At 38.1% G+C, this 14,573-nt stretch overlaps 1 protein-coding gene across 1 annotated transcript; it reads left to right on the top strand.

The window, feature by feature from the left end:
- The first annotated feature begins 7,973 nt into the window (after window positions 1-7,973).
- LOC143637264 (uncharacterized) lies at window positions 7,974-9,231 on the top strand. Its single transcript, XM_077104695.1, has 4 exons — window positions 7,974-8,239; window positions 8,301-8,520; window positions 8,593-9,099; window positions 9,166-9,231. The coding sequence occupies exons 1-4, from the start codon at window positions 7,974-7,976 to the stop codon at window positions 9,229-9,231; spliced, it is 1,059 nt and encodes a 352-aa protein (XP_076960810.1).
- Window positions 9,232-14,573: the final 5,342 nt, after the last annotated feature.

Genomic DNA, 14,573 nt, shown 5'->3' with positions numbered 1-14,573 from the left:
TTACTGACCTAAGAACCCGTCTGGATGCTTGTCAAACCCGCCTTGACACTGACCCTACTAATTTGGAGTTGATTCGGGAACAGAGTAATTATCTTAAGGCTTATCATGAGGCGGCTAAGGATGAGGAAGAATTCCTTAAACAAAAGGCTAAAGTTGATTGGTTAAAGCTTGGTGACTCTAACACTGCATACTTTCACAATTCTTTGAAAATGCGAAACCATAGGGGTCGCATTGATATTATAAGTGATGCTCAGGGCCGTTTATTTGAGGGATTGGATGTTCCTTCGGTGTTTGTTAATCATTTTACGAACATCTTTGGCTCTGATTTGAAACCATTGAGGAAACTGGATAATCAGATGTTTACTACTAAACTCTCGGCCTCCCAGGCGGAGTTTATGATTAGACCTATCTCCGATTTGGAAATCAAGGATGCGGTTTTCTCTATTGAGAATTCCAAAGCGCCGGGACCTGATGGTTTTTCCTCGGCCTTTTTCAAGAGTTCTTGGGATATTGTTGGGAAAGATGTGTGTTTGGCGGTTCGTGAATTTTTCAGCAGAGGAAGTCTCCTTAAACAGGTAAACCACACCATTATTGCCCTTATTCCTAAAGTGACTAATATTGTGACTCCGAATGATTTTCGTCCCATCTCGTGCTGCAACACTTTATATAAATGCATTACCAAGATTATCTCGGTTCGTATGATGAAGGGGTTGGAGTCGTTAATTGATATTAATCAGTCAGCGTTTGTGCCTGGGCGTAGGATTTCTGATAATATCCTTTTGACCCAAGAATTAATGCATAATTACCACACTAATACAGGTCCGCCTAGATGTGCTTTTAAAGTTGATATCCAGAAAGCCTATGATACGGTCAGTTGGGACTTCATACGTGATATTCTTTTTGGGTATGGTTTCCACGATAAGATGATTCAGTGGATAATGGAGTGCATAACCACTTCTTCTTTTTCGATAGCAGTTAATGGGAATTTACACGGGTTCTTTAGTGGTAAAAGAGGTCTGAGACAGGGTGATCCGATGTCCCCTTATATTTTCACGCTGGTTATGCAAGCTCTCACGTTGATTCTGCATCGAAAGGTTCGTATTGATGGATCGTTCCGCTTTCATCGATGTTGTGAAAAGTTAAATATTATCAACATTTGCTTTGCGGATGATTTGTTCCTGTTTGCTCGTGGTGATGTGAATTCTGCTAAAATTATTATGGGGGCTCTGAATGATTTCAAAGATATGTCCGGGCTTACTCCGAGTGTTCCGAAAAGTACCCGCGTTTTTCTGTAATGTCCCGGACCGTGTTAAAGGTGGTATTTTGAATATTATGCCCTTTGTTGAAGGAAGGCTCCCGGTTAAATACTTGGGGGTTCCTCTTATATCCACGAGGTTAAATTACCGGGATTGTAAGAGGTTGCTGGACTGTATGGATAGTCGGATTGGAGATTGGAAGAATAAAACTTTATCTTTTGCGGGTAAATTGCAGCTGGTCAGGTCTGTTCTTTCGTCTTTATATATTTATTGGGCTGCTGTGTTTTCTCTCCCTTCTAGACTTATTGCTGATCTTGAGAAACGGATTAAAAACTTTCTTTGGGATTATGGTCAAAATAAGGGAAAGCATAAAGTCTCTTGGGATATTGTGTGTCGGCCGAAGTGTGAAGGTGGTTTGGGTATCCGGCGTATACGGGATGTCAATAACTCTCTGCTGGTTTATCATATTTGGAGCTTAATCAATGTGCGTAACTCGTTGTGGGTTAAATGGATTTATGAGTATAAAATGAAGGGGCGAAATTTTTGGAGCTTGCAGATTCCTAACTCGTGTACGTGGGGATGGAGGAAAATTCTTCAGTTCCGTCCTCAGATTAGAAAATTTATATGGCATGAAATTGGGAATGGGAGATCTACTTTAGTTTGGTATGATAAGTGGGATGAGATTTGTCCTTTAATTGAATATATTAACCCTAGAGCTATTCATCGTGCTGGCTTGTCTTTAGAGACCTGTGTCAGTGATGTTGTTCATCATAATAACTGGGGTTGGCCGCCTGATTGGATTTTGAGGTATCCAATTCTTTTGAACCTAAAAGAAGTCAGCATTTGTCCGGATGAGAGGGACAAGATCGTGGTAATGGATGAGAATGGGACTTCAATGAATTTCTCGGCGTCTGGAATTTGGAATCTTATTCGGAGACCGGCTGATAAGGTGTCTTGGGTGCATGTTGTTTGGTTCTCTCAATGTGTTCCAAAACACTCCTTTATGTTGTGGATTGTGCTTCATGATAGGTTGAGCACGCAGAATCGTATTATGGGATGGAAAATTGGTGGGTATCCAAATTATAACTTGTATTGCTGCCCTCTTTGTAATGGAGAGCCGGATTCTCGTAACCACCTCTTCTTTGAGTGTAAGTTCTCTGCTGAGGTTTGGAGTATTGTAAGAATGAAAGGGAAGTTTCAGGGATGTAGGAATGGTTGGGCGAATATTCTTCAATATGTGTCTCAATTTGGAATGTCCAACTCTATTGAAAATGTTGTTAATCGGCTGCTATTTGGGGCTTCGGTTTACGTTATCTGGAAGGAGCGAAACAACCGGCTTTTCAAGAACTCTTTGAAGACTCCGAAGATGGTTGCGGACGAAATCATTAGGGGGACGCGCCTAAAGCTTATGACTCTAAAGTTCAAGAATTCTGAACGGGTTAATCGGGTTCTCGAGGATTGGCACTTTCCGCGGGGAGTTTCCCACCAGATTGATGATAATGGTTGATTTGTTTTAGTTTTGTTTATTTACATTGTTCTTGTGTAAGCTTTGGCTGTGTTTACCAATGTTTGGTGGTTTTGGTTTGTTTACTCTTGTATGGCATGTCATACATGAGAACTAATATGGCACTCTGTCATATTACTTGTACTTTTTGATTGTGTGGAATGCATTTAACCGGGTGAATCCCTTTACCCAAAAAAAAGATATGTGACGAGGTTAAACGTATAGATATTTTTCCTTATCGGTGCTAATAGATAGCTGATGACTTGTTGCTGATTGTTGAAAGATTGAACCATTGCATATGCCAGTGGATGATCAGGATGATCACCTTGAGTTGTGTACTTTGAGGGGGAAATCTGATATGAGAAGATTCGAGTTATTGGTTTGCTTAAAGATATTAAAGATTTGTCTATCTGCACAAGCCCGAGAATCATCAGTCAAGGGGGAGTTTGTTAATGTATTAATCGTGACTGATGATTAGCAGTTAAAACTAGCATTCCTACAAAAAGGGGGGTCTGTAAGTGCATGATTTGGTGTCCGTAGCCGATCGAATAAGTTAGAGATAGACTAGTCTTTATATTTAATGTAATATGGCCATTTTCTATGGATTGTATAGCGAATGGGTCCATTCATCATACACTAGGCTATTCGTTAAATTATGAACCCATTCGTTATGGAGATAACGAAGGGATGCTCATTCGTTAAGTTAATCCCCATTCGTTATGGAGATATAACGAATAAGAGCTCATTCGTGATGGGAATACCCCATTCGTTAGAGATGTTAATGAATGGGGTCTAGGCTTATATATAGGCAGTTCCTATTCACATTAGGTAGTGATCCGAGCTTAAGTTATTCAAGGTGTTGTTTCCATGCCGGATTTCTCCATAACTTATCCACCATAATGTACTTCATCATTTAATGTAATGAATAGTAAAGTATTTGTTCCTTAACGTATTCGTCTCATGTTAACGTATTGATGTATTGTGTTAGTGGCTAAATCTTGGCTCGTAACGTGTTTCACAAGTCCGTAAGTGCATGATTTGGTTTTCGTAGCCAATCGAATAAGTTTGAGGTAGTCTAGTCTTTATGTTTAAAGTTATATGGCCATTCGCTATGGACTGTATAGAGAATGGGTCCATTTGTTATAGACTAGGATATTCGTTAAGTTATGAGCCCATTCGTTATGGAGATATAACGAATGGATGCTCATTCGTTAAGTTTTATGGAGATATAACGAATTGGAGCTCATTCGTGATGGGAATACCCCATTCGTTAGAGATGTTAACGAATGGGGCCTAGGCCTATATATAGGTAGTTCCTATTCACATTAGATAGAGATCCGGGCATAATTTATTCAAGTGTCGTTACCGTGCCGGATTCTCTCAATAAGTTATCCACCATAATGAAGTTCATCTTTAATGTAATGAATATTAAAGTATTCGTTCTTTAGCATATTCATCTCGTGTTTATCGGATTGATGTATCATGTTAGCGGCTAGATCCTTGCTCGTATAGCATTAATTAACGTATAAATAATTGTCGAGATACACTACACCACCTGCCGGAAAGGGAGCTGATTGCATGTTCGAATATGATGGTTTATTTAATTCATTTACTCCTTCGGTTGATGTACAAGCAGAAGACTTTGTTTGTGCCTATTTGGAAGAACATTTTTTTACTATTCCAAGATCTTCTAATTATGAAGATAATGTTGTACATGATCAACCGGAAGCATCAGATGATGATGATGCCGTATTTGAAGATTCTTCCCAACCTTTGTATGATCAAAAGGCTCAAGAAAACGTCGCCAATCTTCCAGAAAATGTTGAAGTTCCTGAGAATCCGACACTTCGGATTCATTCTTATCATCCTCATAAAGATATCATTAGTGATGTGAATGAAGGAGTTCATACTCGTAGACAAATTGCTAATTTATGCGATGATAATGTATTGTGTGTATATGCGGACATGCATGCATTAGGTATTGTGAGTATCATCAAATATACATGTGTCTTATCACAGATAGAATGGACAAGTGTTCCTATGGCACTTCAAGATACCTCTTGGGTAAAAGCAATGCAGGAGGAGTTGTAGCGGTTCGCACGACTAGGTGTTTGGGATCTTATTGATAAACCTGATCGGGTGAAAAAGGCTATCCCGACGAAATGGGTATTTAAATGTAAAAAGGATGATCGTGATGGTAATCTTACGAAATAAGGCACAGTTAGTTGTCCAAGGGTTTAATCAGCAAGAAGGTGTGGACTACACTTAATTATATGCTCCGGTTGCAAGATTGGAGAATATATGTATTTTCTTAGCCTATGATGCCTTCAGGAAATTCAAAGTATACCAGATGGACGTTAAGAGTGCGTTTCTTAACGGGGAAATTCATGAGGAGGTGTATGTGAAGCAGCCTCCTGGTTTTGAAGATCTAGATTATCTAGAGTGTGTTTACCAATTAAAAAAAATGCTCTATATGGTGTTCACCAAGCCCCAAAAGCTTGGTATAACACACTTGCTAACCATTTAATTGATAGTGGCTTCAAACGTGGATTGCACTCTCTTTTATAAGACTGTGGAAGATGATCTCCTTCTAGTCTAGATATATCTCGACAATATCATTTTTGGCTCAACAAACGACAAGTTATGTAAGGACTTCGAAAAGATGATGTATACAAAGTTCAAGATGAGCTCGATGGGAGAGATGAGTTTCTTCTTAGGGTTGCAGGTTCACTAGTCTAATACTGGAATCTTTACTCATCAGACTAAATTTGTGAAAAATGTCTTGAGCCGATTCAACATTACTGCCGGAAAAATCCATTCGACCCCTCTTCCTGTGGGTAATAATTTGTCACTTAGAAATTGGAGGATACCTTTGATCCAACCCTTTATCAAGCTATGAGAGGTTCTTTAATGTATTTAACTGCGTTGCGTCCTGATATAATGTTTGCTGTTTGTTTGTGTGCCTATCAATCAAGTTCACGAGTGATACATTTGGCGGCTGTAATGCGTATTTTCACTATCTGAGGGGTAATCCTGATATCGGATTATGCTATCCCAAGGATGATAGCTTTAATAACAAGTTGTACCAATCAAACACCAAGAAACTCAAAATGGGTTTGAGTAAGACTTATCTTTGGCATTGTCGCCTTGGTCACATAAACAAAGATCGCATACATACACTTCAAAATATTGGTATTTTGGAATCAACTGATGATTCCTTTTGAAGTGTATGTATGCGATCTTTGTTTATGTGACCAAGGCGACAATGCCAAAGATAAGTCTTACTCAAACCCATTTTGAGTTTCTTGGTGCTTGATTGGTACAACATGTTATTAAAGGATGTGTTATTATGAACTAATTCATAAATGCCATTAGACGGCATTGCTTTAAAATAAAAGACAATATTCATGATAATACAAATACCATTGTCCACAAATTTGAAATCAAAACCATATTGTCTTAAAAGAGAAACGGAGATAATATTCCTAGTCATACTAGGAGCATACAAAATGTTTTTAAAACAACTTCCAAACCATTTGGAAGCTTCAAAATGTAGTCTCATTGGGCTTCGACTTCAACTTTTGCTTCGTTGCCCATAAAGAGACTTGTATCTCCTTTCTTGAAAGAGGAATCAGCATTTTGTCTCCCTGGTTTATATCGACGTTCGATGGGTTTACCCCTGAAAAAGATTTTGCGAAGTTTGGGCCCCTATGTTTCTCCGGCGGATTCCTCTGACTCCTACCGTCAGTTGACCCGTCGTTGACTGTTAATGTCGAAGGGTAATATAGTCTTTTACCTATTTATACACCCCTGATTCAATAAAACCCCCGAATTAGGGCTTTTTTCCCAAACACCCAAATATAGGCCAACCGTTCGAACATTGAACCCCTAATTTTTCCGATCACTGTTAGAATCAAAAGTCACCTGCACACATCGCAACGTCGACATCGTATTCTATTAGGCCGGACAGTGAGTATTGTGACCCGTACGACCTATTTGGTAAGGTGTTACTGTGTGTTCAAACTTTTTGTTTTATTTACTTTTGTGTTGTTAACGGGTTGAATGAACTGTTGTTATAGGTGAAAATTATTCACATGTGTTCACCATAAAACTTTTCCATGGAGGGTATTTCGCTACCGAGGGGCAGCGAAGATACGAAAGGGGGAAGATCACTTACGTTGATGAAGTTCAAGTTTCTGAATTTTGTAAAAGTTTGTTGCTTGGAATACTTTGTAAGTTACAATATGGTTGTGGTACAGCTTGTTGTTTTCATTACAAACATCCGCGTATTAGTTTGGATTTGGGTTTAAAGCCATTGGTTGAAGATTATCATTTTCAAGATGTTTGTGATATGATTAGAGTGATGGTATAGGTAGTTACATTGTTGAGATTTTTGTAGAGCATGGCAGGACTAGTGGTGCTGAAACTGTGGTATATAATTCTGGATTTGTAACTGGTTTTGAAAGTGTCCATGAAGTGTGTGCTGAGAGTGTCCATGAAGTGGGTGGTGAAAGTGTCCATGAAGTGGGTGGTGAAAGTGTCCATGAAGTGGGTGGTGAAAGTGTTGATGAAGAGAGTGCTGAAAATAGTTCTAGTGAGGAAGATGATGACAGTATTGACAGTGATCGATCAGATGAAAGTGATCCTGAGTATACGGCTGCCTTTCAAACACCCTTGGAGGATGTAGAAGTTGACATGAGGTTGTATAAAGCTATTGTAGATTTTGATGTGGTAAAAGCAGCAGGTGATCATATTAGTGATGATGATGGTTTAAATCCTTGCATGGATACCTATGAGAGCTCTGATGATGAGCGCTTGAGTGCCTTGAATAGTATGCTAAGAAAGTTCAAGGGGAAGGAAAGGAATAATGATGATGAGTGTCCATTTTATGTTGGTCAGTTAATACCATTAAAGGAAACATTGAATGAAATGGTTAAGAGTTATGCTATTCATGCCAGAAGAGATTTTTATATCAAGAAGAATGATCCTTTAGGGTTTAGGGTGATTTGTTTGGGGACCAATACTAATTTGGTTGCTGGTGAGTGGTCAAATGTGTCAAGTCAGGAAAAGTTGAAGGTAAAAAAAATGGGAAATGAAACCCACTTGCCCTTGGACGATGCACATCTCAAGACAATCTGTTGAGGATAATTGGTGTGTGAAGGCCATTCCTAGAAAACACGACTGTCTCATAAGTAGAACAATTGGTACACACAATGTCTACTATTGCCAAAGAGATTGAGGTTGAGCTACAAACCACCCCCAACTTATCTGCCAAGGAATTAAAGGCCAAATTCCAGCAGATGCATCAAGTACAACTTTCTGAGTCCAAGATGAGAAGAGCAAAGACAATAGCCTTGCAAAGGAAGGATGGTGACCACACCCAACTCAGATCCTATATTGATGAGCTTCTTAAAGCAAACCCAGGTAGTACCATTAAATTAGATGTTGAACCATGTGCTAACCCTAACCTTAAAACAAGGCAATTTAGAAGGATATGTGTGTTATGCTGCTTTGGTTAAAGTATTTAAATTGCTTGGTAGAGAACTTCTTAGGTTGGATGGTTGTTTTATGAAAGGGAAATACCCCGGACAGATTTTGACTGCTGTCGGGACGGATGGTAACAATTGCTTGTATCCTATTGCCTTTGCAATAGTGGAAGCTGAATGCACAGACTCATGGAAATGGTTCTTAGATCTCCTTGGAGATGATCTTGACTGGCCTCATGATGCCAATTTTACTTTCATAAATGACCGACAAAAGGTATGTACACGTAGGATATATTTGTAATAGGCTAACTCATGTACACTAATTATGGTGATTTAACTGTTGTAGGGACTTATTCAAGCAGTTAAGAGTGTTTTCCCTAGGGCAGAGCATCGGTTTTGTTGTAAACACATCCATGAGAACTTGAGGCAAACCTGGAGGGGAGATTTGTATAAAGGCTTGTTTTATAGGGCAACATCGGCCACTTCTGTCCCCTATTTCAACATGGAAATGGAGGAGATTAAGAAAATAAATCTTGATATGTTTCTCTGGCTTAGTGAGATCCCGGCAGCAAGATGGTTAAGATCACATTTTTCAGGAAGGGCAAAAAGTGATATGTTGTTGAACAATCTTTGTGAATCTTTCAACAAGCAACTTGTTGGAGCAAGAGACAAGCCGATCATTACATGCTTGGAGTATATTAGAGAGTATTTGACCATGAGGATTGTGACTGTGAAGAAGATGCAAGCCACTGCAAGGGGCCCGTTAACACCACAAGCAACAAAAGCATGGGATGAAATCCAAACAGAAGCAAGCAAATTGACGGTTATGATGGTTGATGAAGTGACTTACCAGGTATGAATATTTGCATGACTATGATATTACGATCAATCTTTTGTTAATATGCAAATATGTTCATAGGTTAAAAGTCTGAGAAGCCAATGTGTGGTGAATGTGGAGGATAGAACTTGCACATGCAGGAGATGAGACTTGACAGGTATGCCATGCAAACATGCTGTGGCAGCCCTATATAACATGATAGAAAACAACATGTATGTCGGTCCATTGGAGAAGTGGGTTGATGAAGCATACTTGTTAGACACGTGGAAGAAGATGTATAATCACCAAATCAGGCCCATACCAGGCTCTGATATGTGGGCACCCTCAAAATGCCCAACAATAATAACTCCACCTAAACATCATACTCAGATTGGCAGACCGAAGAAGAGCAGGAAGAAGGCACTAGGTGAGAAGAAGAAATTGGCAGCTAGCAAGAAGAGGAAGAGGAAGATTGAAGAGGTTCAGGAAGTGTTTTCTGCAGGAGGAAGACTTACCAAGTTGGGGCATGAAAAAAGTTGTGGAAGATGTGGAGGTTACGGACACAACATCAGAACTTGCAGGGCACCAATTCAACCATAATGATGTCAACCATAAAGTTGTATTTGAGTTAGATTGATGGTGTGTGTTTGAGACTATTTAAGACTTTTGTTTGAACTTGCTGGTACCATGTGTGTGTTATCATGGTTTGTGTTTGAAACAATTTAAGACTTGTAGCATGTGTGTTTGATTTGGAACATGATAGTTTGTATGCTATTTTGACAGTATTTGTTTAATGCTTTTAATACTAGTAGCATGTGCCTAAAATCATGCAAACATTACATTAGATTTAATCATGTCAAATTAAAGTACAATTCAAATGCAAACAATACTAGAAACCAACTACAATGTTACTTCCAATGACAATCATCATTTGACCAGTCAGAGTCCCACACTTGATCGTCTTCATATGGATCATGATAGTAATCTTCTTCCGGCTCACTGGTGTACTTGAAAGCTGCTTTCACAACCTCAGGGTCATAATCATCACCAGGATCCATTTCATGTTCTTCACTTGTTCTAAATAAGTCATCTTCTTGCACTAAATAAGCCATCAACTCATCTTCACCCAATTGATATTCCTTGTCTTCCATTTGACTTTTGTCTTGGTCAAACTGAACATTCTCATCATCCTTCCCTAACTCAACATTCTCAGTTACATCATGGCTGCAACATGACTGATAATGTGGAACAAAAATTTAAAGTAAATAGATGAAACAAGAAGCTCTAAAATTTAACATAAACTAAAATAACAACAACAAAGATTACATTATCCCATACTACAAAGACAATGTTAACAGCTAATCAATAAAAACACACATAAACGAAGAACAAAAACCAACTAATTCCTAGCAACATCTTCAAGCTTGTTACTTCTTTGGTTTTCATTCTTGCAAAATCATCTTTCTTGTTCATCATCTTCACCATTGCTTGAATTACCTTTCACAACTAGGGCATGTGGGATCATCAGCCCATTTTAGCCATCCACAACTCCCCTTCTGTAACGGACTAAATATATCAACAAACAAACAACCCTAATTTGATTCACAGATTAGAACAATTACCCCTAAAATTGACCTAAGCAACACGACAGACCAAATCATCATCGATTAATAGAGTAGAACCCTAATTCGTGAGTAATTAAAACTTACACAGCACAAGAATCAACGCCCTGGGTTTGCATCGGTCATTGATATCCGGTAACATGTCGCGACACCACATGAACATCTCACACAAAGCTCATCTGCACGGCAAGGCTTGGAAGGTGAACCCGAGGAGAATTGACTTGACTTGGATTGAGACATCCGTCAATCGATCGCCGGAAAATGAAATATTACAGGGTAGAGGGAATCGTCGGAGATGGTAACATAAAGGGAAAGAGGGTAGATCGCTTAGTTATAAAGGAATCAGGAATAACATAGTAATTTCTCTTTTTTTTAACGGGTCAACGACCGGTCAACTGACGGTAGGAGTCAGAGGAACCCGTCGTAGAAACATAGGGGCCCAAACTTCGCAAAATCTTTTTCAGGGGTAAACCCATCGAACGTCGATATAAACCAGGGAGACAAGTTGCATATTTCTCTTCTTGAAATGCTAATTTCTTTTGAACTCATGCAACAAATTGCATATATAAGTTCCACAACCGATATCCAATTCCCATGTGTTAGAAGAAATAACATTAAGATATTATAGATCATGAAAGTTGTACCCGGGGTTTGCCCCGCATTCCTCTTGTCTTTCAACTCCTTGAGATAGGTTGGACAATTCCTCATCCAATGTCCTATCTCACCACAACCAAAGCACAGGTCATCTAAGCTATCTTTATCTTCTTTTCTTTTGGTTTGGGTGGTTCCGTTCTAGCCTTCCCTTTGAACTTACCCTTGACGTGTCCCTTACATTTGGCAACTTTTGCCTTAGGTTCCGGGTGATGCCTCTTTTTATTGCCACCTTCATTGATCGTGAGAACCGGTAAAACCCTTTTACCCATTCTCGCTCCGGCTGTTTTAAGCATTGCGTGAAGCTCACCAATGATCTTGTCCCATCGTTCATGTTATAGTTCATGACAAAAGTCTCAAATCTTTGGTTAGGCCATTGAGGATCATATCCGTGGCTAACTCTTTTGAGACGGGACAATTTAGTCGTTCAAGTCGATCAATGTGGCTTTTCATCTTTAGCACATAAGATAAAACCGATTGGGTTTCTTCTATATGACATGCATGAAGCGCTCGAACTGTTTCGAAGCGTTCCACCCTAGCTTGCGTAAGGAAAATTTCCTTTAGTTGGGTGATCATGTCATATGTCCCATGATTTTCAAATTCCTTTTGAATTTCGGGAATCATAGATCCCAACATGAGATAAGAAACTTGCACCGAATCCTTGGTGTATTTCAACCAATCGTTATAGGCATCAAAATCGGCAATGTTTGGTTTGTTGAGAATAGTATCGTTCAATATATATGATTTCTTTTCTTGCTTGAGAACGATTCTCAAGTTTTGTGTCACACCATGCCAATAGGGGGGCCTGGGAGTTTCAAGGCAAATTGGTACCAAGTGTAAGAACGGAATATTATTGATAAAAATAAGTTACAACGTTTGCACTAAGTATTTATAACAAGGTGTAACTACACAACTATCTCTTCTCTGACACTGCTACAATCCCGAGGTTGGTTATACTAATCTTCTTGGCATCTAATCTTCATTGTTCATGTTCGGTATACGCCTCTATCCTTAAGCATTCTCCTTAAAAAGCTAATCGAAATTGCTAATCCCCATAGTACCTGAATACATGCTAAAAAGTGTCAACTAAAAAGTTGGTGAGTTCGTGACTTTAGCTCACATACACATAAAATAGTTCATTTATAAAAGCACGCAAGTTTGCGTGTATGTAAGTATAAAGCATGGTGCACGTCAATCAAGTCCACAATCAAACCTGCAACTAGCATAAGTATCCCCAACTCATACTAGAAGTTAAACCGTATCAGATTATCACCCTGCTAAAAGCAATAATCAAACACGTAGGTTATATGCCACAACGATCCGCAGATCTCAGTGTGGTTTACCCAACATAGGGTCACTGTGCGTGGGGGTCTCCCAAATAGTACTACCCATACAAGCCTCCGGCCCATTCCCTCAGGCTAATGATTGTGTAAAAGTTGGGACAAAATTTAGCAGTAAAACACCTCTTGATAAATATCACATCATAAGTATAGCCAACATGTATCCAGTCCAAAAAGTTTAAGTAAAAAGGGCAGCACGAAACTCACCTCAGTCCATATGCAATATGTGTAAGTGAATGACAACCTATGAGCTTGCAACAATGCTAGACACCACCGAGTAAGCCTAGTATGTTTATAACAGTAAGTATTTGACAATTGTTTAATATTTGTTGTTGGCGTTGTCGTTCAATTGAGCTCTTTTTGGTATGTTTAAGTGCTATAACTTATTGTCGGTTGTTTGGAATTTAAGTTGGGTTTTCCCATGCTAATTTATTATTACATATACACTTCATTTAACTAATATAGGTTCTAATACCCACTCCTAGTATTATGTATTAGTCAACCCTAAGTGTTCACCAACATACTATGTTCTAAACAAATAAAGTTTCCTTTTTAGGAAAGTTCTTACATATGTATGATTATAGAATTAATATCACATATTATATCATATAATTCATGTATAATAAGTAAGCATCAAAATATGTAACTTTCTCGGGCTTTGAAAAAGTTACTATTTTTAGTAAGTTCGATTTCCGTCAAGTTTCAAATACCGAACTAGCAAAGTTACCCTAATTGAATAACATTAGTGATCCTAATGATTATATATACATAATGAAACACTTAACTTAGTTTTATAAATGAATGGCAATGTCGGTGTTAAACGTAACAACCCGTAACTATGCTTGCATAGACGAAAATCCCTTGTATTATGACTTCACATTTACAATAATCATGTATTATGCAAAATATATTTGTTTCAGTTCCGGAAATCCCAGCAAGTTTCAAATGTACGATGTTGGTCCCCATACTTTGGTTATTGGCAGAACAAAATAGTTTTAATTATAAAAACTTCGCCAATGTTATGAAAACAATTTATAATTAGAATAAAAGCTATACAATGAGTAACTTACTAAATTGTTGTAAACTCTTTCTTTATTTGTATTTTATAAAATCCTTCATTCGATTGTGTCGTTTTTCCGAAAACCGTATATAGTTGTTTCTTCCAAAATAAGGCCATGTAAATTAATAAAATATTTTATTTAGTTATGATAAACTATTTTCGGTAAACTTTCTACAAGGAGACATCACTTCATATATTTTCATTTTCAAACATATATTTTTGTGATTTTAAACGCACATTTCGCGTAGCATGTCGTTTAGTTTTCTATATATATATTGTTTATAAGTTTATGTTGGAAACCTTTCCAATATATTATTTGGAGTTATAACAATTTACTATAAACTTTTTGTTCAAAAGCCACGGTTTAAAACAACCGTCCGGTTAATAAGAATGACGAGTAAAATTTATAATTTAAACTAGTCAAGACGCGGTACTAACACGTATAAGGAAACTTTGACAACTTTTATCACGTTAGCATGTAAGCACGCATATAAGACGGTTAATAAATGTTCATAAAACTACCTGACTCATAGCGAATCAAATTAACTTAATGATTAGTTAAGAAAATATTTATATTATAATGTTGATAACGATTATAATAATCTAGGTGCTCCGAATCGTCCCTGTGTACGGTTAACGGTGATTAATAGCGAGCCACACTTGGGTTCCCAACTCAACGGCTTGTAGTTAATTATTAACTATTTGTCTTAACCGTTGCACATTTCATATTCGTATGGACGCTCTTGTGCATACGCTCAAGCTTGCACAAGTTATTAGTATATAGTCTTAAATGCCAATTTCACTCTGCATGTAATTTCTATGGGCTTACACAAACAG

The sequence above is a fragment of the Bidens hawaiensis genome, unplaced genomic scaffold, assembly GCF_021521415.1.
Source record: "Bidens hawaiensis isolate Kalapana, Puna unplaced genomic scaffold, B.hawaiensis_p1.1 tig00008161_1, whole genome shotgun sequence".
Lineage (NCBI taxonomy): Eukaryota > Viridiplantae > Streptophyta > Magnoliopsida > Asterales > Asteraceae > Bidens > Bidens hawaiensis.
This window is presented reverse-complemented; position numbering and strand designations above follow the sequence as displayed.

What these genes read in the sequence shown, in the direction of transcription:
- LOC143637264 (XM_077104695.1), top strand. Translation starts at nt 7,974, where the DNA reads ATGTCTACTATTGCCAAAGAGATTGAGGTTGAGCTACAAACCACCCCC. An exon ending in AACCCTAACCTTAAAACAAG is followed by an intron (nt 8,240 to 8,300) that starts GCAATTTAGAAG and finishes ATTGCTTGGTAG; the next exon opens with AGAACTTCTTAGGTTGGATG. An exon ending in TCATAAATGACCGACAAAAG is followed by an intron (nt 8,521 to 8,592) that starts GTATGTACACGT and finishes TAACTGTTGTAG; the next exon opens with GGACTTATTCAAGCAGTTAA.